At 33.8% G+C, this 27067-nt stretch overlaps 3 protein-coding genes across 5 annotated transcripts; all 3 read right to left on the reverse strand.

The window, feature by feature from the left end:
• Positions 1–3310, reverse strand: LOC117686602 (uncharacterized). Its single transcript, XM_034461903.2, has 3 exons — positions 2411–3310; positions 571–665; positions 1–256 (listed from the first exon to the last, which is right to left on the reverse strand). Exons 1-3 carry the CDS (start codon positions 3221–3223, stop codon positions 46–48), a joined length of 1119 nt encoding a protein of 372 aa, XP_034317794.2. The 5' UTR covers positions 3224–3310; the 3' UTR covers positions 1–45.
• Positions 3311–8210: 4900 nt separating this feature from the next.
• LOC105324479 (probable transcriptional regulatory protein TC_0742) lies at positions 8211–18354 on the reverse strand. 3 transcript variants are annotated; one of them, XM_034461900.2, is made up of 7 exons: positions 18232–18322; positions 17951–18043; positions 17030–17377; positions 15404–15513; positions 14875–15005; positions 12648–12819; positions 8211–8577 (listed from the first exon to the last, which is right to left on the reverse strand). In XM_034461900.2, the coding sequence occupies exons 3-7, from the start codon at positions 17352–17354 to the stop codon at positions 8374–8376; spliced, it is 942 nt and encodes a 313-aa protein (XP_034317791.1). In that variant the 5' UTR covers positions 17355–17377; positions 17951–18043; positions 18232–18322; the 3' UTR covers positions 8211–8373. The 3 variants fall into 3 exon arrangements, with proteins under 3 accessions (XP_034317791.1, XP_034317790.1, XP_034317793.1); XM_034461899.2 differs by having other exon boundaries at positions 17914–18043; XM_034461902.2 differs by lacking the exon at positions 17951–18043 and having other exon boundaries at positions 18232–18354.
• A 1339-nt stretch (positions 18355–19693) lies between these two features.
• Positions 19694–21959, reverse strand: LOC105323897 (uncharacterized). Its single transcript, XM_034461893.2, has 2 exons — positions 21824–21959; positions 19694–21510 (listed from the first exon to the last, which is right to left on the reverse strand). Exon 2 carries the CDS (start codon positions 21501–21503, stop codon positions 19839–19841), a length of 1665 nt encoding a protein of 554 aa, XP_034317784.2. The 5' UTR covers positions 21504–21510; positions 21824–21959; the 3' UTR covers positions 19694–19838.
• Between the last annotated feature and the right edge of the window lie 5108 nt (positions 21960–27067).

Raw genomic sequence — 27067 nt, forward strand, 5'->3', positions numbered from 1 at the left:
TTGTTTTAAGTTAGCTCGTATTTACATCTGCAAGCCAGAACAATGTCAATGACTTTTTAAGCCGCATGATTTGATGAAGTCGTCAAACGATAGCTTCCCGTCGCCATCTTTGTCTGCCTTTTTCATAACTTCATCCATATCAATCTCAAGCTGTCTCATATTGCGCTCTTCAAGTGTCGTCTGCAACTCTTCGCGCGTGACGTAGCCATCTTTGTTCCTGTCAAACTTTCTAAAGATGTCCAACCAGTCAGCTTCCCTATCAAATATGAATGTGTAACATGTACTAGGTGTTCCAGGCATTACTTAGAACTGCTGTTACGGTACATTTAAATATATGGTTTCTAATCAGAGAAATGATACTAAACTCTCTCTCTCTCTCTCTCTCTCTCTCTCTCTCTCTCTCTCTCTCTCTCTCATATGTATAAGAAGGCTTAAAGATTGCTCGGTAAGGTACCAGATTTCAATTTGGGAGCCATTTGCAACTATTAATTTTGTCTAAATCCTTTTTTTTTATAGTTATGAGAAAACGTCTAAAAGATTAATGATGTTCATGATGTGATTACAACTGACGTTAAGAATCTGAAGTCTCTCTTCCCCATCTCGTCCATATATTCCTCTAAGGTCACCTCGCAATCCCTATTGGCATCAAGGTCAAGAAACATTGTCTGCAATACAAAGAGAGTTAATTCTTTTTATTCCCAAATATTTTCTAAAGCCACATAAGTGTGTCTCTCAATGTCATTGGGTATATACAGGAACATAGTTAAACATTACTTCGATAATTACCGGAAGTGTTCATTACATGGGGTGTTTTTTTTCAACTAACGATATTTACACATATTTTGCCGAATTGTACATGTCATCTTGTCCCCAAGCAAAATTACCTCATCACCCCCCCCCCCCCCCTCCCCCCCCCCCCCAAAAAAAAACCCCCAATAAATAAATATGTTTTAGCTACGAACAGAACAAGCATTCTAAGTATATTGCATAAGCAATAGATGTCCCCTATCTGCACCCCAATTGTTTGACATTTCTTCTTCACATGGTTATCAATCTTAAATAAAAAACCTAAACTTGATTTGTAGTTTCTCATTATGAACTACACACAACAAGTTCCGAATCAATTCAACAAAACTTATTTAAATTACCAACAGCAACAAAAGAGTTTATTATACTTTCATGTTAAATACTGAAATCTGATTGGTTTAGACGCATTTGATAATTCGTTCTATTACCCTCAGCGTTAATAACACACTTGGCAACGGGTAACACAACGAATTGTTACATGCGCGTAAATTATGCGCGAACGGTTCGCTATAGAATTTTTAAAATTAAGACATTCAGTATAATACTAGTGCCTGCATGTTTGGGAGGGTAAGAGTTGAAATTGACACCCCTCGAAAACCATTGTCAACCTCCACTTCGCGTCGTTTGACAATAGTTTTCTCGGGGAGTCAATTTCAACTCTTACCCTCCCAAACAGGCACTATTTATATAATAGCCCCCTCCGGTTTCGTAGGTTGGGAACTCAATTCCGATTAGCTGTGCATGCCATTCTGTGGATCAACGGGATTGCCGGAGATTAAAAATTCCTCCCATACACTCAATTTACGGCGCAGAATAGCTTGTGTGAGTTTGGGCAGACTAACCTAATTTTCTAATACATATATTATGAGCACAAATATTCAGTACCAAAAATTTGTGCTGCAGTTATTAAATTAGAAATGCATTTCTGAACAACTTCGTATTCTAATTACATAATCGCTTTGTTAGTCCGATGAAAGGAAAATCTTTATTAAAAACACGATGGCTAACAATTACGTAATATTGTAAAGGTATATGCTGCATGAATTAGCACAGTTTTGATTCAGGAAGATTTAAAATGTGCTAATTTTACAGACGGAGAGTATTTTTAAAGACGTGTTAAACGAACATTCTGACTCGGTTTTACATCTAATAGCATTATGCCTACAGTATACGCATGTTGCTTTCATATTTTTTAAGAGGCTGGGTGGTAAACACATTAGATATCAGATCTACCTTAAAATGTTCATATATCAAACTCTTCCTCTCAAGGAGATAAAAAAATTGCCACGACTATTGATCCCTCTTAAAAACTACAGCTCATTATGCGCGGATCTAGAATGGTCTAGAACAGGGTGGCCCGGGGAAAAAAATGATGTAATGTTTGTTTGCTAAAGTCAATATAAAAGTGGTTAAAGTGTCTATATAATATTCTACCAAGTTAAAGCCAAAAATAAGTTCATGTGTTTTTATGGATTTAAATTTTTTTCGATTGTTTGAAGAGAAAGTGATTTATAACAAAATATGCATGGTGTGTGATATATACGTAATAAGAAATTTAGATTTTAACATGGAATCAATGTTGAAAATATTCCTTTTCCATTACCGTTATTTCTGAGTCCTTTCCCGAGAATCCTTGCTTGCGCACAGCTGCAGCAAACTGACTAATTGTCAAAAATCCCAAATTCTGCGTGTCTGCTTTTTTAAAGAATTTATAAATCACGTCCTCTTGCAATTGTTTATTTTCTTCTTTCGTATCTTTAAAATTTGTTAAACTTGCTTTTCTGTCTGGTTTTTCCTCTTTCTTTGCGGTGTACATATCACCTTCTTTTTCATTTTCTTCTTTCGTGTCATTCGCCGAATTTGCGATTCTACCGGATAGTCCGGAATCCTCTACAGTAATAACATCTTCTTTTTCGTTATCTTTGTTTTCGTTTCCTTCTTCCGTATCCTTCTCTAAATTTGCGATTCTGTCGGCCTCCTCTGCTGTGATCAAATCTCCTGTTTCGTCGAATACGAAACCAGCTTCCTTTGCGGTGATCGGATCTCCTATAATTTTGACTTCTTGTTTTTCATTTTCTTGTTTCGTTTCTTTCGTAAAATTTGTGATTCTGCCTTCCTCCGGGGTAAACGTATCATCTTCTTTTGTGTCTTCTTCTTTTTCGTCCTCTTCCTTTTCATCTACTACATTATCATTTCCTTCTGTCGTTTCTTTCGGGAAAAGTGTGTTTCTGTTCGATAAACCTAGATCCTTCACCGGGCTCTTCTTGTCCAATTCTCTATAGTTCTCTTCAAATCTCTGGGCGATACTTTTTACGTTGACCTTTAAAGGGGTCGAATCGTCCGAGGTCCCATTGACTTGGGTCTGTATCACCAGGGTATCATTTTCGTCGTTTACCTGTGGCTTGTCTTCATCCATTGTATAACTAAATGCAAACTGGAAGGTATTTACTTCTGCATGCCTTTATATACCAAGCAAGGAGATCCTCGATTCGGTCAAACATTTTTATCTACGTTTGTTTGAAAAGACATTTAAATCCACAAAAACGCAGTAAACAAATGAAATATGAATTAACAAATTGCTTCCTGTTACATATTTTTTTCATGACAATGTGGGTATTTATTAACTCCCACGTTAAATAAAATGATTTGTTTTACCCAGTAAGAAACATTATAGTGACACTGTTAAAAAAAAAAACAACCAAAAAAACCCTCGGGATTTCCTCGAGTTGAAATGAGAAGAAGGATTTGACATAATCACGTGTATGTATACATTTTTTTTACACAAACGGATCTTTTCATAGATATAGATTATACTCTTGTTTAAAAACTTTATCTGATGGTTACATGTAGAAACAGTTAAATAAGAATTTAATTCATTTCTGGGATGCAATTACAACTTACATTTGTATATAGGCATTCTAAAATATACGTAGTTGCTATGCTTTTAATTATGACAGATTTAACAACTCGAGTATTAGCATATAGTAACTTATATATATATATATATAGAGAGAGAGAGAGAGAGAGAGAGAGAGAGAGAGAGAGAGAGAGAGAGAGAGAGAGAGAGAGATCTCCATTTAAAGATGTACATAGTATATATAAGTAGGTGTCTGTTATCGTATATCTTACGTTCATTATGTAGACACTGATATTTGATACTGAAACTATGTAACAATTTAATCTATTTCACAATGAAGGTTATGAGGATGTGTATAGGACATGTCAATGTCGCCCAAGTCTCTCTCTCTCTCTCTCTCTCTCTCTCTCTCTCTCTCTCTCTCTCTCTCTCTCTCTCTCTTATATTTTCTTCCCAAGTTACGAAGTCTAAAACAAAGGAGGATAAATTATGCAATAATCATTAATCTATCAAAATAGCACTATGTGTCATTTAAACTGACCGCATGAACACTGATAAAAGCTTAAAAAATCTTCGTGGATTTCTTGGAATCCTTCAGCGTTACTTAGAGTCTATATTAGAATTTGATGAGTAATTCCGGCTACTCCTCATATATGTTTCAAAGCAAAACAAAGCTTCCAAATCAGGGTATTGTAGCTATAGGATTACATGTACCTGCAGTACAATACATTGCCCAAATATTCTAAGAAACCTGTAAGAATAAATCGTCCTTAATTTAAAAATTCTACGAAATAAAACAAAATGACGCACATGCCGCGGTTTTGTCCCGATTATTCATGGAATCATCGATATTCTGGTTATAAGGTAATCAATTGATTTTTTCTGAGAAAAAAAAAACTGGTTCTTATGTGTCAGTGTAATAAAACAGACAGTCTTTACTGCCTAGTTAGGCATACTATGAACTTTTTTCTTCTATATAATATAATTACATGTATTACAGTCATGTTGAAATGAAGTGATACAATAAAATTTATTGAAATCCAAGACATAGCATGTGCAAAGCCCTTCCTGAATTTTGCTAGGACTCATCGATGATTTGATTATAAGTTATAATTGATTGATTCTTTTTCTGAGAAATAAAAATTGGTTCACAGTAATAAAACGGACATTAACCTATAATTATATTAAACATGGAATAGGACACGTTAATGGTATTGGATCCCGGGTAAATTTTTAATGGTGATAATGTACTGTTGGCAATGAGAATGCACAATGAATTAATGACGATAAAGGATAATATATATGTACATAATGCATGCGCGGATCCAAAAAAAAATCAAGGAGGGGGGTTGTTCCGATGGTTATTTGAGTTTGCCAGGGGATCTGAGACATATTTTGGTAATTTTCTAATGTTTATATAAAGAAATTAGAATTTTTCAGTTTTGCAAGGGGGGGGGGGGGGGGGGGCCAACATAATCTAGAGATCATGAAAAATCCGTAACTATTATATTCAAAATAAAAAAATTAATTAAAACGAAACTAATTTACGTACTTTTTAATAACATGAGGCTACTAAGAGCATGGTTTGCTGGACTGAATGAACCATTTACCATTTGAGATTTGTAAACGCGAGGAATCAAACAAAGATGAAACTTGTTACATAAATTACATAAAATGCTTTTTTTTGGGTGTAACTTACAATAATCAGATATTTTTCAAATACATGTAGTTCTTAAGTTATATGCACGAGGGATATAAATTACATGTGCTAAAGTATAAACTTCGGTGAGAACACTGCATAGGGCAATTAATCAGAATTTATCTTGTTGATCATTTTGGTTTAAAATATTGATTTCTTTTAGCGTCAAGAATTTTTCAGCAGATTCATCAGGGGCTACAATTTCAGCACATGCGCGATTAATTAGAAATGGTCACCTTATACATGTATGCATGTCTCAGAAACCTTCCTAATTATCAAAACTATATTTTGAAATGTACAATTGTCATTTTTTTCAATTTTATAAACAAGATTGCCCTTTGCGGACGCCATGTACATGTAAATACATGTATAATCTTCCTTGGCCCTATGGGTTAAATCCAGGCGAGCTAAAAAGTGCCGATAGATGTTTCACTTGTGCATCATACAAAATAAGAATTGCTACAAGAACCGAAAAATTGGAGTCGATTCAAAATTTAATACCATGACAAGATTTTTTTTCAGTTCAAGAGACATTCTTATAGTGTATGAAGTTTGTTTTTTTCTTTTTTTTTGGGGGGGGGGGGGGGGGGGGGTGGGGTGGGGGTTCTAAATGTATAAAAAGAGGCCCATGGGTCACATCGCTCACCTGAGAAACAATAAGTAGGTATGATTAAATATGCTTAATGGAGTCATAATACAAACTACACTGTATCTGGACAATGTAGTGTTATACATGTACATGTAGATCCCGAATAAATAAAAATCCATTTTTTCACCCTGGATATTCTAATGTTAAAATTCAAGTCCCTTTTCTAACAGGATGATTTCATTGTCATATCACATGTTGAGCATTGCAGCTCTCAAAATGATCCGAAACAACTTTTAATATATGGGATATAAACCTACATCAAACTCTGAACCCCTTGTGAGGGACAAGAATCGTCTAGGGACCAAGTGTAAACAATTTCAAAGATCAGCAAAATGTCAAAATGCTTGCATGTAAGTATTAACCAAATATGGTAAGATTTCATTTTTTTGGGAATAATTAAAATATTTTCCTTTGTAAAATTGGATCCTCAATGTGGCCCTACCCTACTTCTCAAGATTTTGATTTGAAAGAATTTGAATCTACATTATCTATTGTTATACTTTCATGTTAAATACTGAAATCTGATTGGTTCGGACGCAGTTCATAATTCGTTCTATTACCCTCAGCATTAGCAACGCACTTAGCAACGGGTAACATTAAAAATTGTTACATGCGCGAAAATTATGCGCGTACGGTTCGCTGTAGAATTCACGTTATTCCTATATAAAAGCAGTAAAATTTTCTTAAAAATTAAGACATTCAGTATAACAAAATAAATAGTGCCTGTGTGGGAGGATAACAGTAAAAATTGACACCCCTCGAAAACCATTGTCAACCTCCGCTTCTCGTCGGTTGACAATGGTTTTCTCGGGGTGTCAATATCAACTGTTACCCTCACAAACAGGCACTATTTATATAATGTTGCTTTTAGTAAAGTTACAGCTTTTCAAGGAAAATGGTTTTTGGTAAAAAAAAAAATTAAAGATACTTCTCTTTATATTCCTATGTAAATTTTGCCCCCCCCCCCCCCAACATTGTGTCCCAATCCATCCTCAGAGGATCATGATTTGAACAAATCTTGAATCTACCCTACCTTAGTTTCAGCTTTCCTGGCTGAGTAGTTTCTGAGAAAAGGATTTTCAAAGATTTACAAAATATATTCCTATGTAAAATTTCGAACCATGATTTTCACAGCTTTGAATCTACACTACCAGAGGATGCCGCCACACAAGTTTCAAATTTGGGTTCTTGAGAAGATATTTTTTATTTCTCAAGATATTTCAATAATTCCTCATTAACTCCCCTTGAAAAAAGGTCCTTAATTTTTACAACTTTGAATCCCCTTTACCTAAGGATGCTTTGTGCCAAGTTTGGTTGAAATTGGCCAAGTAGATCTGGAGAAGATGTTGAAAATGTGAAAAGTTTACAGACAGACAGACTGACAGACCAGACAGACAGACAGACAGAAGACAGACAAAATGTAATCAGAAAGGCTCACATGAGTTTTGAGCTAAGGTGAACTAAAAATGGAATCATCCAAAACTTCATATATCAAATTTTCAAATAAATCACTGACTATGGTGACATTGTTTTTCAATTTTTTTCAGACAATCTAGATCTGATCCAGTAGTACTGTAAAACATAATAATTTTTTTAGTATGGATTGGCACATCATTGAACCAAACTTAGAGAAACTTACTGACATTGGGCTAACTTTTTACAGTTTTTTATTCTAATGTAAACCAACTTTTATTCACGTACAAGAAAATTTTGCGAGAACCTCGTCGTCGCAAATATTTCTCACCACAAACCACCCTTTGTCGTATATGGTTTTGATAACAACATGGGGCTTTATAGGGCTAACTCGGGAAATCAGTCGTCGCAAACCAGTTTATCATCAGTAAATCACCAAATTTATATACCGTCTTGAATAAAAGTGTACTTTATGCCCATTTACATTTGGCTCCTTCACATTTTTGTGGCAAGAATCTCTCAAACATATTTTAATCATAATATTAACAGTAGCATGTTTTTAAGAGGGCTGAATGCATGGTTGTGGCCATTTTCTGACTAAATAAATATCCTAAACTTATGAAAAAGAGCTCTGTCTGAACTTATACATATATATGTAAACATTCAAAGTCTGACTGGCCAAGAGTTTCTCATTATGACAGAAAAACAGAACTAGACACAATTAACTATATAATCACTGGTTGAGAGTTTCTGACAATAAAAGAAACAAAACTAGACACAATTAATTTACTATCACATTTTTATTACAATCATTTCACATCTGTACACAGTTATAATTAACAGTCTTTATAATGTGCGCTCTCCGCTCTTCCCATCGACACTGAAAAAATCAACCTCATGGGTCTCTGTCACGATAACAACACAGCACATTCTATATACATGAACTTCCTATGCCTCTATATTTGTGTGCATCTCTACATAGCTGTCCATGTTCTCGAGTTTTTCCGTGATGCTGTCAATCTCCTTTTGTTCCGCCTCCGAAGGCGTGACTGGTGCCAAGGGCTCGTATTGCTCGTAGAAATTCTCCACGGTCAAACTCCGTCCCTCCAGCATGGTTTTGACCTCAGAGAGTCGAGCAGGGTCACATAAAAACTGAAAAAAAAGTAGAAAATTAATAGATAATAAAGGATGGAATGATTAATATTCAAGGTGGCTTAATTTGATTTGTTTAATTAACTTAACATGGTTTAAATTTTAGAGCAAAGAGCAGGGTCGCAAGGGAAATTCAGAAAGGGAAATCTCAAAAATGGAAAATTCAGACAAAAATACTATGAAATCATTGATATTTATGGAAGCTCAGAAAATTTATTCCTATTTAATTTCTCTATAATGTAAAAAAAAAAAAAAACCTCTGAAAGTAGGAATGGGTTTAGGTTAGGCCAAAAAAAAATGTATTGGTTCTCAAGGAAAATGTTCAAAATCTAATGAAGCAGGCAGGTATTTTTTTTTTTTATTACAGGAATTGCAAAGGGGAATAATATTTTACCTTAAATTGAAAATTAAGTTATTTTTCTTTTCAATATGGCAATAAAATGAAGCATTTTGATGCATTTGACCTTAAGTGGCGGTGCCTGAAAAATAAAACATTTACAGTCAAAACTGCCGAAGCGGTCACCCCTATTAAAGTCCCTTTTTGTATGGGGTCTTTTTATTTCCACCCAATGAAATCTCCTATATGATTGTCCACTAAAGAGTGGTCACCTACTTAAAACGGTCAGCGGTCATCGTATTTTTATCCAAGACTGTACAGTCGACATGCATTAGGCGGCCATTTTGGTCGGTCACATGATTTACATGGGGGATTTTAAACATGGCTCCCAAATGTCAGGTAATTAATGTAAACAATAACTATAGGCCTGAGGCGAGAGAAACCAAATCCATTGATGTATTTATAAAATTGGCAGTTCAGATACAAATGGGTATCAAGCAAATTGCTTAAGCATGTAGTAAAGTTTGTTTGATATACAAACTCATGAAATAAATGTGAAAAATGTCCGCAACGAGGCACGAGAAAATCGTTTGATTGAAAAATTTGATTTTGAGTTCAGATACGGTCGGTTAAAAAATAAATTGTTGAATTGTATTAACAGTGTTTGTTTCCTAAATAATCGTTACTCACGAATATAGTTAGTGATATTATTCTGAAAATGTCAATGACCAGCTTTACCACTTAACCAATTTTTCAAAAATTTAAAAAAAAAATAACAATTGCATGTACAATGCATTGTTATGTATTTGTACTTTTTTGTAAATATAATGAATCCTATAAAAAAACATAGGTAATCACAGATTACAAAGCTCACCGAGACGAGGCATCAACTTTATGAGGCATCACCTTTAAAACCACCTTTATCATATGATATGAAAATCATAGTTAATGATCTTGGATATTCATGGATACTGTTTTGACACAATATCGTATATCATATGTAAAAAATTGTATGATAATCCTATGTTCATTTCATACATTATTATAAGATACAATGTTTATCAATACAATAATATAAAATATGATATTGCATCCAATGATACTTACAATATATATCATTTAATACAATATAATACTGTAATAAATATTGATGCAATATGATTTTGTAACATATAATATGACATTGTATCGTGTTATACATTATTGTATTTAATCACATAATACAATATCATAATATCTAATATAAATACAATATAGCATTATTTGATACTATATCATATCACATAATACATCACAATATTGTAACATATGATATTATATTGTATAATATAGTATAATTTTGTATTGTATGATATTGTATCATATTTGATACACAATATTGTATCATATGATACAATATAATTTGATAAAACATTGTTTCATATCATATGATACAATATCATCTGATACAGTACGATATTATATAATACAATATCATTTTATACAATATCATATCATATGATACAATATCATATTATACAATATCATATTATATGATATCTTATAATATCATATAATACAATTTCATGTATTATATAACAATATATTATATAAACCAATATCATATTATACAATATTTTATCATACGATATGCTATAATTATAATATACAAAATCGTATCATATGATACAATATCATATATTGCAATATAATATGAAACAATATCATTCGATAAAATAATATATTATACAATATCATATTCTACAATATTGTATAATAATATACAATACTATACATAACAATATCATAATACAATATCATATAATAATGTACAAAAAAATTGATACAATATCATATCATATCATATAACTTTTTACAATATAATGTATGATATTACATTGTATCATATAAAACAATAGTGTATCATATCATAGAATACTATATCATAGGAATCATGTTAAATCATTTAACAACAAACACATCTATCAAGCAGGTTTGAGTGAGGTAGGAGAATTTTTAGCATCCTTGATAATGGAGATCAGGCTCTGCATCTGAAGCTACCTCTGCAATTCATTTATATTATAGTTAAATCAATTATGCAAGCTATTATCTATAAAACATGTAACCTGTTCCAAAAAACTAAACCTCATCCAGCATCCGAAACCTATGGCTCAGATTCAGCATTCAAGCCTGTCAGATGCATCAGTATCATGAGATGCATCATCCCTGCAAGTTTGGTGATGTAAGGACCAGTAATAACTAAGATATAATCATCAGAGGGCACCTGCTCTAAAAACTTTAACCAGCTCTTAAAACCTTAACCTCATCCAGCATCCGAAACCTATGGCTCAGATTCAGCATTCATGCCTGTCAGGTGCATCAGTATCGTAAGACGCACCATCCTTGCAAGTTTGGTGAAGTTAGGACCAGAAATAACTAAGATATATTTTTTAGCATCCTTGATAATGGAGATCAGGATCTGCATCTGAAGCTACCTCTGCCATTCATTTATATTATAGTTAGATCATATATGCAAGTTTGAAATAGTGCTATTACCTACATATATTAAACATGTGACCTGTTCCAAAAAAACTAAACCTCATCCAGCATCCGAAACCTATGGCTCAGATTCAGCATTCAAGCCTGTCAGGTGCATCAGTATCATAAGACACACCATCCATGTAAGTTTGGTAAAGTTAGGACCAGTAATAACTAAGATATGATCATCAGAGGGCACCTGCTCTAAAAACTTTAACCAGCTCTTAAAACCTTAACCTCATCCAGCATCCGAAACCTATGGCTCAGATTCAGCATTCAAGCCTGTCAGGTGCATCAGTATCATAAGACGCACCATCTATGCAAGTTTGGTGAAGTTGGGACCAGTAGTAACTTAGAAATGGCTATCAAAGGGCACCTGCAACAAAAACTTTAACCTGCTCGAAAAACCTAACTTCATCTAGCATCCGAAACCTTCGGCTCAGATTCAGCATTCAAGCCTGTCAGGTGCAAAAGTATCATAAGACACACCATCCATGCAAGTTTGGTGAAGTAAGGACCAGTAGTAAGTAAGATATAATCATCAGAGGGCACCTGCTCCAAAAACTTTAACCAGCTCTAAAAACCTTAACCTCATCCAGCATCCGAAACCTATGGCTCAGATTCAGCATTCAAGCCTGTCAGGTGCATCAGTATCATAAGACACACCATCTATGCAAGTTTGGTGAAGTTTGGACCAGTAGTAACTTAGAAATGGCTATCAAAGGGCACCTGCAACAAAAACTTTAACCTGCTCCAAACACCTTAACCTCCTCCAGCATCTGAAATTCATGGCCCAGATTCAGCATCCAAGTCTCTCAAGTCCATTAGTAGGTCCAGATGCATCATTCATGCAAGTTTGGTGAAGATAGGACAAGTAATAAGTTAGATACAGGACCTGCAACAAAAACTTTAACCAGGTCCGGACGCCGACGCCGACGCCGACGCCGACGCCGAGGGTATAGCATAAGCTCCCCCCGACTTCGTCTCGGTGAGCTAAAAATCAAATCAATTACTTTATCAATCATTTTGATACATTATTGTTTTATTGTGATAATTCTTTTAATAAGGTATATGATGTTGGCAAATTCACAAGTCTTTATTCAAAGGTCACCTCTGTTGAGAGGTCACTTTGGGTGCCACCCGCAGGTGACTGCTTGGTACAAGTTTGACTGTATTTTATTTTTTTGGTCTTAGCGAACAAAAACCCAGAACTGACCTTGATCACTTCTTGACCTTCTTCATTTGTTTCCTTGGTTACGTCCTCAGCCTCACACTCGATAGCAATCTCCTCAAGGTCAAGGTTGGGGCGTTCGGGGTCAGGGGTCACGTACAAAATTCCCTGCTGCTTGAATAAGTGCAGACTTGAAGGGGAGTTGCTGACTTTCACTCTGTATTAAAATCATAGCATGAAATCAAAGCCGAATTATAATCAAAGGGATTATACTGATCTCACAGTGGTAAATATGGACATGAGACAATTATTAAAATATACAAGACTATTAGTGTATTTTGATATCTAACTTTAGAAGTTAAGATTTATTCATATATATTTACATTTTTCAGTGTCTTTGCCTGTGATAACACTACGTATCAATTTTGTACTATATAACCCATAATTTCAAATGACGCCATTTGCTTTTTTATATTTAAAAATTCAATCGTACGATGCCTTAAAATTATATAAATATAAGTAATAAGGAATCATTCTTTGAATATTATGAGGTGATAATTTCGGTCGGGATGTGATCAAATCTATCATAAAGCCCTTCGTATATGTCATCTTTGCTAGCCAAGGGTTTTCGGTCCACTTCTCTCCCCATATACCCTTGGCAGATCTCATTACAAAAACTCTGTGATGTGGTGGTGAGCAACTTGAGTTGCGCCTTGCATATGTACTTTACATTTTAATCGAATAAAAAAAGGGGTTACATACACGCTACAGCATAAACACAACTTAAAAACATGTTGACTAGAGAGTTTCGGAACATAATTAATAATGCTATTAAATACAGGGATCAACATTAACGGTTGCCCAGTTGCCTGGGGCAAGTAAAAATGTCATTTTTGGAAAGTGAAATTATAAACTTACTGGCAAGAGAAAATTTTGATAGAAATATTTAGTGAAAATAATTTAAAAACGTAAAAATAAACTTTCACTGTGCATCTTTGCATATGGAAACTCGGAAAGGCCTCTGTTTTGATTTGAGATATGTAGTCCAGTATTTCCGCATAATCAATTATCAAATTTAATTCTACGTGCCCTGCTAGATCAAATAAATTATACCCTCATCTCATGAATATGTTACATTCTTTTGATAAAACTGTACTTTACCTTATTTGCTTACTCACAGAATTTATAAGATCTTATTTTATAATGTCTTTTTTGTTAATAAATTGTTAGGGGAGAAGCATCCATCAAATAATAAACAAGACATGTTACTAAATGTTAGCAAGGTTTAAGATGCCAAAAATTGTGGTCCAGCAACTGAGCTTACGAAATGAAACGTATTTGGTTATCATATTTGTGAGTTACTCAAATAAAATTAAGGAATGTGGTGTTGTCTTCTTACTACAGCGTAATTTCGGGCTACCAATTTTTATATTCGGGAAAGTCAGAATTTCAGTTCACTTGCCCGAAAGGCAAGTGGACTGAAAAGTTAATCTCTATCCCTGAAATAGGAATGAAGATATAACCTAAAGAAAGCAAGGAATGTTTTATTTGTAGTATTTGTAGGGACCTGTACTGGGAGTGAAAAAGTCGCCGATATATGAAAGCATTCATTCTATAAAACCAGGTATCATCTTCGTGAATATTGCGGACAAAAGAAATTTAATAAAACACAGCTCATTGAACATCTAAAAGCAATAGCCATAAGCAGGAACTTACACACTAACGGGATAGGCAACTTCCGAGGCTACTTTCGCCATGTTTACTTCCCATACTATCACACTAGCCTTGACAAGTTTGTAAATCTCAGTTCAATGCAGTTAATTATATCGTTTTTTAGAGCAATCTGGTTAGACCGTCGTTTGGGAGGCAATGTACTCAAGCACTTGTGTCTCAACTTGTTAAAGCACCGAATATATTACAAAAGATCACACGTGTGTTTCTTTAAACGTTTATTGACAAGCGACTGTTGTAAATGCTGCGATTGGATCAGCTACTGACGGCTGCAGCCAATCATAAAGCGGAGCTTGTCATCAAGATTTCGTAACGAGATCTGCCAAGGATTAATGGGGAGCTGAGTGGACCGAAAACCCTTGGCTAGCGAAGATTGTCTACAGTAAAATTCATCATTATGTAGAGATTTGAACTAGTAATCTGCTTTGACTTAAATTAATACAGATTTGCACAAAAATTTCTACATAGCTGCTTTAACAACTCATACAAACTTTAATACAGATAATGTTTCCATTTCTACCTGAACAACAAACAAACTTACGGATGTTTCCTCATTGCAGCTTTCACCTCTGTCCTAGCACTGACTTGGTTCGTTGCGTCTACCATAACCAAGAAAATGGAGTTGGCTGGTCCACAAACTTCTATCATAATATCTTTGTATTCTTTATTTTTCTTTCAAATAAAAAAAAGTTCAAAAGTAACATATTCTATTCAAATCATAATCTTTAATTTGATAATGTTGAGAAGGGGAGACTTGTTCATATCCAGTCTAATCAAAATTGGATCTTTGATTCACTGCAAATAGATCAGTACACAAAGTTTGAAACATGACAAGGAAGTTGTTTAGCGATCCATTAAAAGCACGGATCAAAGATCTAATTTTAATTAGATTGGTTCATCTCCTATCAATCATATACATGTACTGAACATGTATATAATTACGTGTATATATGTTTTATGTCATGAAGGGTGTTAAATTGTATATTACCTATTTATTTTGTAGGTCATGAAAATCTAAATCAATTTTAATGTTACAAAATCCAGCAAATCTAAATCAAAGTTCTTCCTACCATTCTTTCAAGTAGTTTTTTTATGGTTTCAACACCCAGGCTGCTCTTCTTTGCACTTTCTATAACCTGGGCCAGCTTGGGGTTAAGTTTGGGATCAGTAGAGCCACCCACTGAAATAGAAATAACACCAAATGTAACTATTTAAACAATAAAATGCCTTCTTGATTATTAATTCATGCAAAGATGGTGACATTGCAGAAAAAATACATAACCCACATGAATCGTCAATTTTTCTTAATAGGTGGCGGAAAGTTTCAGCCAATCAAAAAATGGGGCAAGTAGATTTCAATCTTGTCAGTTTCTACATAGCTTATATGAATCATACATGTACTTGGTGGATGTAAATATAATACAGTTAACCAACTTTAGCTCACATGGCAGGGTTTTTAACTAACTTGAATTTTTTGCTAGCCATGTGGGCTACTAAACTTCGTCATTCCAGGGGCCCACATCAAAATTTAGTTGCCCACACTTTTCATTTAAAAAAGATAAAATAAGAGGGGTTTTTTAAATCTCATTTAATAACATGCCATTGTACATATATATTCATTCATATTAATTTTCGATTTTTGTTCAAATTTTCAAACACTTCATTTTCTAAAATTCATAACTCAAGTCTTCTGAATTAACCACATGTCTTGTTGTTCCTTTACATCTAAATTGGTTAATCTATCTCCTATTACAAATAAAAATCCTTTTCTTTTGGCTGGCTGATACAACCATTGCCATAAATCGAAATATTATAACAATGCCGAAATCAGACGCTTTGAAAGTAATGTTTCTTGGTACACTAGCTATGAAACGCTTGACTGATGAAGACCTTGAGTATTCTTGATCATCAAGACGTTTAGACTTCACAGTGAAGATAGGTAAAGATAAGCATCTGAGTGATTAACCTAAATTAAAATACGAAACATTCAGACAAATTTGGAAAGAAGATGTGTTGGCATCAGGAATTGTTTAATCCCCATGTGGGCCCCTGGAATTGCATTTTCAAATCACCCACACGAAAACTTAGTCGCAAATGGCGAGTGGGCGACTGTTTATTTCAAACCCTGCATGGTAAACAAATTAAAATTTTAAGTTTTCCAACACACTTTTCATAAAAACAAATACTTCCAGCCAAAGAAGTAATAAAATATTTTAAAATTTATTTTGATTATTTTCAATGCCCAGCTCTTGGTCTTGAAAACTAGTTTATCTATTAATAAAAAATCAATGAATAAACTCATTAAAATTAAAAGGTGCATATCATATATATAGAGTGTGTGAATTATATTTTTTTTGGGGGGGGGGGGCTGTAAATGGGTTGATTTATTTTTTTTATGAGTGTCGAACACCTACCTCAGCAGAGATTTTTTTAAGAATATAAATTAAAAGTTTAATTACTGGTATGTGAGGTTTCAAAAAATTAAAATTTTAAGTTTTTCATAAAAACAAATACTTTTAGCCAAAGAAGTAATGAAGTATTTTTGTACTTATTTTGATTACTTTCAAGGCTCAGGTCTCGGTCTTGTAAACTAGTTTATATATTGATAAGAAATCAATGAATAAACTCATTAAAATTAAAAGATGGTATGTGAAATTTCAATATACAATACAATCTAGGAAGCTTTCTCTACTTACTTTTTACAGCTGACTGTGCTAGCTTGACATACTGTCCCATCAGTGCTGACTTTTTACTGTCCTGCGCCTCTTTCCGATGTTTGATGTTAGAGAATTTACTGTGCCCTGCCATATGTCTGTTAGTCTGCCAGTAAACGACAGGCAACATTTGGAACAGAGTCCTCTCGGCTACAATATCTGACTTTGTGCTCAATCTAGCTGCAACTAGTGACTTTTCATTCACACGATTTTGAAAGAGGCGTGTGTGACACAGGCTGATTCTAAGGCAACTCACAGTCTGGGTTTTGTGTAAAACACGAGGTAAAGTTCTCAATGTTAATTCCATTTTCAAAATATCACAGTCACTATCTGCAAAATCAATAGACATGTTGAAAAAATTCTATAAGAAAAAAGAAATGAGGTTAATAAATTTAATTTATCAAGCTTTTGGTAAAGTTAGAATTCAGAAATAAAAATTTGATATTTAATTTAGAGATAATGGAAAATCTTGAACAACACAGACATATGTCAATAAAAACAATTTTACAATTAATAGCCCCAATGGGATAATAGGATATAAATTTAAAGTGCAAAAATTAATTTTTTTTGGATTAGGTAATTTTTTACATGCAACACCTTTGGGTAGCAAGTTTTCCAGAAAGCATATAGTTTGCAAAATTGACCCTCAAGAAGTTTTGGATATACTGAGGGAACAATCTGTGTAATAGAACGGTTACAGAAAAAGTTGTTAATCATAAGTTGTTCCATTTCATGTACATGTATTCCTATGCGGATTTACCATATTTTTAGCTAATTTCAAATTTTTAGCACTTAAAATTCATATCCCATTGAAGATAATATCTCCCAAACGACAATAATATTCCATTTAGGCGACTGGTCCCAACCTGTTTACATAATTCTTCAGATATTGTACTGTTGTACCTCAACTTGATCTTGAGAGTGATGAGACAGGGTATATTCAACAAGATAGAAGCGTCTTTTTCTTTTGTCAGGGAGATGAGTTTGGAAATAAATCTTTAAAAATAGTACCTTCTAGTCAGCAAACAATTTTTTTTCCTCCAAAGTAACTTTGTACCGAATATGTTATTTAGAGGAAATTCGAACTAAACACGTTTCGTAATGTTTACGAAGAAAACAATGGTTAGAACTTTATCATTAAAAGTCTAGATTAAGCATCATCAACTGGTTTGTAAAATGCATACCTGTCAATATTCACTCCTTAGTTATCTACATTTGGGCTCTGTCTAAACGACCATAACGGCTAACTGGCCTTGGTCGGGCAAACAAATTTACTCTTTTTAAAAGAAGGTAATTTTAGTACATTATTCATAAAATTTAAACCGTAAGCGATACGGTATAATTCCGGATTAGAGAATTAAAAAAATTGTGACATAAAAGATTTCAAATATAACTGAATAGTTTTTGTATGCCTCTCTTTATATTTTTTCTAAACAGAAAACAAACATTCAGAGAGAGAGAGAGAGAGAGAGAGAGAGAGAGAGAGAGAGAGAGAGAGAGAGAGAGAGAGAGAGAGAGAGAGAGAGAGCTTTGACTAATCACATAAACAAATTTTGCACCTCAATTAAACTGTTATACAAGAAGGTGAAATACCCGAAGAGTTTTATTGATTTAGCTCCTTACATTTCCATGACAGAATTTCTTTTTGATAATTGTTATGGTTTTATCGTTAGTTAATAAATAAGACATAACCTGCTATTGAAACTGCTTTTTTATAGTTTTAGGATTTTCAGAGTCTCGTGATATCTAACGTTACAAAACTGCATGTTTCTTTAAATCTGCTGAGGAGGAAAGTTCACTGACATAAAATAATAAGTGAATTGATCGGGGGGGGGGGGGGGGGGGGGGGGGGGGGGGGGGGGGGGGGTGGGGGGGGGTGATGTGTCCAAACCTCAATGGAGAAATCAAACATGGTATTAAAAAATAGACATAAGCCTCGTCACCCCCCCCCCCCCCCCACCGCTTATTCCTTTACCCCCTTTCAACTCCCAATGAAAATACAATGTACTAGTATATCACTTTCTCTTGAAGTGAAATTTGTAGAATACTGTGTCACATGATCAATGTATGAGACGCTGTAAACAATTGTTGGATCCTAATAGATCCAATATCAGTTAGACATAATTCGTCATGTTATCTATAAGACAATCACCTCCGTGTAGCCCCCCCCCCCCCCCCATCCCCCCCACACATTCCCTCCATGCGGACGAAATCACAGGGACCGAGCCCGTTTTAACATTAATTTCAATGTAACCATATGATAAATGAAGAAAATTTATGGTTACATTGAAATTAATGTTAAAACAGACTTGGCCCCTGTGGATAAAATGCCTAATTTTGATGAATCATTTGCCGCCACCATGTTAATGTACAAACAAAAACAATTAATTAATCTGGTTGCTATACATGATTTGTTGTAATCTTAAATTTACATGTATTGTACTGTGTGCATTCTACTATTACAATAGTATATCATATATCATAAGTAAATATCAAATTAGTTATGTATGTGTGAACATTTCCTTTAGTCGTACAATAACTCAAAATGTGTGATGAAGTTTTTATTTGAGCTCATGACGCATGACTAGGCTAAGTGTATTCAAATGAAATTGAACATCGCAGATTTTCAATGCAATCATAATAATATACACTGAATGTAAATATTTATTAATACATAGTATGAAATACACGTGTTCTGCACCCCTGATGTGAACAAAGTTTACTTTACTTGCAACAAATCATCAAATTCATGGAAATAGTCTTGCTTAATTTCTATCACCCAGTTTGGTGTCTATCTGAGAAATTTTATTTTCTTTACATTGCCGTTAAAATGTTCTGATACAAACAGATTGTCATTGTTGTCCACACATAAACCACACGGATACTCTAGATCACAGTTATCAATGGAACGGAGAAACTGTCCATCCTGATCCAGAATGTGGATACAATGGTTGTAACAATCTGCTGTCAGGATACGACTTTGACTGTCTGTTGTAATACCAACTGGTTCAAATGGTTCCTTTTTGGTAACTGAGGGATGACCGATGTATCTCCATCTGAGTTTCCCGTCCTGATTAACCACTACAACTGCATTAGCCTCAGAGTCAGCTACACAGATGTCATGGTTTCTGTTCTCAGTGATGTATTTAGTCTTTAATTTCTCTGAGTACAGAGGTTTACCTTCATCATCAAATTGAATTGTTTGTTTCTCTGTAGATCCCGAGTAACGGATAACTTTGCATTGAGTGAAATCATCACTGAACATGGTAACCAGGAGATCACCATTAGAGGTGACACACAGGTTACAAGGACTCCATCCCCGTAATCTGATCAACACTTCTGTCTGTCCATTCTTTACTTTATTCACTGTCCTTGATATCCCGTCAATGAAAAGTAAATTCCCCTCACTGTCTACAGCTATATCATTGGGTCGTTGTTTTGATTTGTTGCTAACTGTATGAAGCAATTCACCTTTAATGTTAAAGCATTTGATATCCTTTGTCGATCCAAATGTCCAAACACAATCTTCATTTAGATAGGTAACATTGTAAACCTTTTCATACCCTGTCTGTATTGTGGCAACAAGCTCCGGTTCATCCAGTAGTTCTCTCACTGAAGTGTTTGGTTGGTTTAATGACAAGACATTCTCTTCTGTAGCAGTAGACAAAGGAGTGATCTGTCCAAACAAGCGATTCAACTTTTTATGGTCTAATGGTTTTGGAATGAATGTTGGCACTGTGATCTTCAATTTGGGAGGCAGCTTGCTGAACTCTCTGATCTTAGAGCTGTATTCAATGGTAGGAGATACTTCAGTGGATTTCTTGAGTTCCTCAATGGCTAGTAATGTATGTTTTATGAGAGCCTGTGTCTGTTTGATTTCATCTAAGTGTTTCTTTAAAAGGTCTCTGTGTTTTACTTTCATCTCACTGATTTCAGTTTTCATTTTATTGACAACGATGTCAATTTCTCTGTGCCATTGCTCTCCTTGTTTGGACATTGCTGTCGTAAGTTTCTCATATCCTCCATCCAGGTTGGCAAGCTGATTTTCCAAGTCGAGTGCACTTTCTTCATATGAAGGAGAAATAAGTTTTTCTAACTTATTTGCCTCGTCCGCAATAACATTTTTCTTTGTCGTGTACACTTCGGAAACTTCTACAAAAATATGTCCTTTATGTGTTTCTGATGCAGTACAAGAAGAACAAACAAATATGTCGTTGCAATTCTTGCACTGCAAGTCACAGTTTTTGCGTGAATGTGTCGCACATTTTGGGTAAATCAGAGTTGATCTTCGCTCCCTAAAAGGGACTATTTTATGTTTGTCATATCCATCTGAGATGTGATCTACTACACAGGGCTTGCAGAGGTTGACATGACAAAAGTCACAGTAGCTGTGTACTATGGCAGTCTCACAAAGGTCACATCGGTGCACGTCCTGGGCACTAGAACGAGGATCCATCGCTTTTCTAAAAATTTAATGAAAAATTAAGCGAAAAATTAAAATGTACTGTTTGTAGAAAATGTAGTATTATTTGTTAATATATTAAGAGCCAACATGAAAAACATATGTTGCCGTCCTGCTTTATCCAGATAGAATAATTATAAAACTTGCATTAATTGATGAGTATTTATTCATAAAATATATTTGTTAAAGGTCAACTCATGCAGAAAATTAAAACGAAAGTACTTATCTGAAAGATATTAATTTAAAACAACTAACATTACATGTAGGTATCTCAATTTTTGTCTAATAAATAGGCAATTATTAGCGGCACAAACCTTGTTTATAGTCAATCAATTTACATATTCGTCAAATTGGACATCAAACATGCAGACGTCTACACGTAACTTAAACATGGCTGAGCTTGCTTGTATGGAATGTGGTCACCTGACATCAAGAATTCAAAACAATTAGAGTTATTCCCCGTGTATTATAATTCTGCACCCCCCCCCCCCCTTTCCTTACGAAACAGTTAATACGATGACTTAATTTTAAGTGAACTACATGGAGGAGTTTTGACAGATATTGTATACAGTATAGAATTCAAAATAAACCAATGCAGCGTTTTATGCATGAATCTCATTGTGTTTCTAGTATGAATTAAATCTTCTGGCACGTACAATATTCAGCGGCCCATTTTTTAAATGACAGCTTGTAATGTAATACTTCTTACATTCTTTAGATAATACATTATAATGGGTAACAAAAGTGCATGCTGCCATGTTTTACTAATTCTTTTATTTTTTTACTTATTTAACCTACTTGTATCTGAACAAAGGAGTACACGTGCCTAATTGCGCTTAAGTATTCTATGGGTTTAAAAATAAAAGGCGATTAATTATATGTAAAAATTACACACCTACATAAATAAAGTAAATAGAAGTTCTGTAAACAAGTTATCGTTCTATCTTGGATAAAAAAAAAAAATCCCATACAGGTTGATATAGATTAAAAATAAACCATGACTTCCAACATTTATATTTTGCCAGCTTACTGAAGGCTGTATAAGCATATTTAATTAAGGAGGTTCTTAAAATAATTAGCAACTGACATGGAGGTGGAATCCGATTTTTGAAAACAAAATGAAGATGCAGGAAGAGCTCTGGAGAACATGGGGGAATAGCTGCTCACTGTTCAAAAGCTGTTCCAAGTATACAAGACAAATTATGAAGTTTTTAAGATGTTCATAGTTTTACCTTCTGTTATAAGATATAAAATATCAAAAAATATTCATTGATAAAATTATCAAAAGTAATTCAAATCAAATCAAAAAATTCTTGAAATTTATAAAATGATCATTTTTCATTATTTTCATTACTATTTGAAATCGGAGTGTCTCTTATTCAAGAATGACAATGCATACCATCCAAAAGATGTGGAATGTGTTTAAGATATCACATTCTTGAATGATTGTTAAGATTACATGGGTTGGATAATGCTTCTTTATATAAAAAGTTGACCTTGTTGACATTCCAAAATTCTCTAAAACAGTGGTTTAGCCTGGACAAAATTGCACAAACAGACTGATAGATTTATTCCAAAATTCTCAAAACTTTTTCATTTACAAATTCAGAACACAAACCTATGCATATAATTGTATAATTTGTCAAACTATGTAATTTATAAAATAATTACCTAAATTAAGGTCTATGTACAGTGCATGTGTTTCATGATACTTACATTTATGTTCAATTTTCAGCACTGTCTACAAAAAATAAAAATTCGGCAACACGAACCAACTGTAAAGATGAATGCAGGTATATGCAACATCGGAGTGTACAAATATTGATTTTTGATTCAAACTGAGTTTCGATGAATATTTTCATAATTCTGGCTCTCACGCTATATTGAATATTTTTTAAAAAAATAGGTGTGTATGAATTGGCCAAATTCCCATTACTATTTAGAGTTGAAGTACATGTATATGGGCGTGCTTGAAAAACATATAAAACAATGTACATGTAATATATATATATATATATTTAAAGTTACCTACATTAAACTGATCATATTAACACACGATATTGACCATTTCTTATATTTTATTCTTGTATCAACACGAGAGTCTATTGTTTTTGTTTTGTCTTTTAAAAACTTGAAATCTTTTCCCTGGCCGTGGTTCATGGATGGACGGAAGATAACTTGGAAAATCTCTTCCGCGTAAAACATTTACAATTATTATACTTCCCTGTTAAATACTGAAATCTGATTGGTTTAGACGCAGTTGATAATCCGTTCTAATACCCTCAGCCTCAGTAACACACTTGGGAACGGGTAACACAACGAATTGTTACATGCGCGTAAATTATGCGCGTACGGTTCGCCGTAGAATTCACTTCATTTCTATATAAAAGCAGTAAAATTTTCTTTAAAAATAAGACATTCAGGATAATAAAATAAATAGTGTCTGTTTGGGAGGGTAACTGTTGAAATTGACACCCCTCGAAAACCATTGTCAACCCCCGCTTCGCGTTGGTTGACAATAGCTTTCTCGGGGCATCACTTTCAACATCTACCCTCCCAAACAGGCACTATTTATATAATGTGCATAGTTCTATTAGAAAAGCATACCAGTTTAAATGATGTAGAAAGTAGACCACATTTACTACTAATTATGCCTTTTAAAACGTAATGCGTAATATGTTGTACAAATGAATACAATCATATTTTTTAGAATATCACAATATCAAACAAGCAATACATGGAAATCTCATTTTTATGAAGATGTAAAGTTTCGTATCTCTATAGCCATTTCGTATTGCTCAAACTTCACCAACAGGGTGTCTCTTCGTAATAGATGTAGATCTGTAGCTCTCTGGTTGAAAAATAATCGGATAAACAAACTGATTTGTCTATACAAATTTTTTCAACCAGAGAGCTAGTAAACAGATCTGCAGCTTTCCTTCGTAACAAACGTACTATGCCCTTGAACCAAAGTCATATCACATCGCTGAGTAAATCTTAGTCAGGAGCATATTTTTTTACTACTTTGCTCAAACAGTCAAAGAATACTCACATCACCTAAAGGATTCGAAGTTTCCATAGCCAGAGGTCAAGGTCACTTGGTCAGAGGTCAAGGTCTTATGAATTCATGCAAAATCCTTGTCCAAGAATATTTTCTCTTCCTTTTGTGCGACTCATTCTTCATCTTCAGTGTTAACATGAAGAGTGCAGTGACCTCGAGTTGTTTCTAATGCCAAGGTCGAAACAACACTTTTTCTCTTTTCCTTTGTCCTTATTTGGTCATACATGTACCCATCCCTCCCCCGGTCAAAATGAGCATAAATGAAGGATGTACAAAACTCATGGACTTTGTTCTAGAGTGGTACTCATGGAATGGCATGATAGCAATCCTTGCCCCAAGCAAACTATCTCCCCCTTTTACACTATCTGACTCGCACTTAACCTTTTGAGGTGTTCACCCCCCCTATTTAGTTACACCTCCATCTCGACATCAACAAATCATCTATCTTGTTTTAATTTGCCCCCCCCCCCCTTAGTTATAGGTTGTTTGTTGCCCTTATTTTTCACGTTATACATGCAGAATACAGAGATATGTAACAGTTCTGTTTTCTCACAGATTTCAAATCGGTTGTAAAAAAACAAAACACCAGTATCATTTGTAAGTTGAATTTATTAAGGCACACTTGGCTGGTTACCAGCCCTCGCTTCCCCAGTCATACACCACCAGTTTTATCTTTATATATAATAAACATATGTATATACCACATTATGAAAAAAAAAAATTACAGAAAATCTTTACAGACTTGCAATTCTGACAAGTTTATACAAGTGTGCACATATTTATTGCATTTCTATCCTTTTTTGATGTGCACCAGAATTGATACATACATAAACATCTAAATGACCCCTCCCCCTTTTTTGCCATTGAAAAATAAAATAAATAGATGGTTTTACATTTATATAATACAGTCAATGCATTTTTTTTTCAAATTCTGACAATTATATTGATGCACCTGATTAGATACATGTATATACTTGTACCATATGGTATATACCATAAAAGACAAGATAAATGAAAACAAGCAGATTAAATTATACATTTTCAGTTAATGATGTATTCTATTATGAAACATCAACAAGACTTGAGAGTGAAAAATATCAAATATTTTAGTCTTAATTAATATACTGAAAAGTAAAGAATACTGAAACATCATTATGTAGATATAGACAATTATTTTGAAAAATTAGAAAGAGAGAAAAAAAAAGAATACAGTTTTAATCAATACTTATTCAAAAATCAACATGTGAATTTGAAGGATAATACATGAGATTAAATTTACATATAGATCACACAGGTTTAGTTTTCAGTCATTCTTAAAGACTTGTAATGAAAAATACATAATGAAAACTGATTATAAAACTGTTAAATAACAATAATAAATGAATTAGACATGAATTGTGCTTCAGAATAGAGAGAAACTCAAAATAAAAGATCTTCTCATGCATACATACATGTACTACTAGTTTATACATATTTAGAACAAGAATCAGAATGCCATTTTAACTGCTTTACTATTTCTCAAAAACATGTGAAGATTGAAAAAAGGCATTCATATTAATTTCACACATGCTGATCAGAATAATCTTGCTCAACAGCTTGAGGATATTGTCTTTTTTAAGCAATTTCATAAGTTCCAAATTCAATAAATAGGACTAGTTGCTCGTTGCCATTTTTAGACTATAATAATCTCCTTGAAACAAAGAGCTCTTTACAGAGAATTAGGCAAAATATGAACATTTTAGAGCTAAAATATTTGAATTTTTGTTTCACTAAATAATAGTTATAAGCCAAAAATATTATAATACAGGTAATTGTTTTTGACAGATCTGATGAATAACTTGTTGTTTCACTAGATACAATGCAATGGCTATTAGCCAAAAATATCATATTACCATAAACTATTTTGAGAGATCTAATGGATAATTTGTTAACCGTCCACCCTCCTTAAGTAGGATTGTTGTAAAAAATAAAAAAAAGGTGTTTGATAGATAAACATAAGTAAATGTGCTTCAAAATTGATTACATGTATTTCAATTAACTTGTATTTGCAGATCAACCACATGTGTAAAGGAAACAGAACAAATTCTAGACCAAACTCAGCAGACTGAAGAAAACAGGTGACAGATAATTTAGGTATCCAGTTATAATTTTTCAACATTAACCTATGTTGGCTCTTGCTCTCCTTTCAACAGAGAGAGAGAGGGAAAAAGAGAGAGAGAGAGGGGGATTATATAATCTGGTCAGTCATATCTGGTCAGAATACACATTACAGGGCACAGCCTCTAGTACATGTAACATATGCAAATTAGTACATACATTCTAAAACAAAAAATAACCAATTAAGTTTATTATATCAAATATTCGCCCACTTCTACAGAATCACATATATAACACAATGGGTATTGGATTTCATTGGTACTGATTAAAGAAGTATGTAATACTAATTCTTACATATATATACATTAAAATATACAAAACCAAAGACGTTCCACATTAT

The sequence above is a fragment of the Magallana gigas genome, chromosome 10, assembly GCF_963853765.1.
Source record: "Magallana gigas chromosome 10, xbMagGiga1.1, whole genome shotgun sequence".
Taxonomy (NCBI): Eukaryota; Metazoa; Mollusca; class Bivalvia; order Ostreida; family Ostreidae; genus Magallana; species Magallana gigas.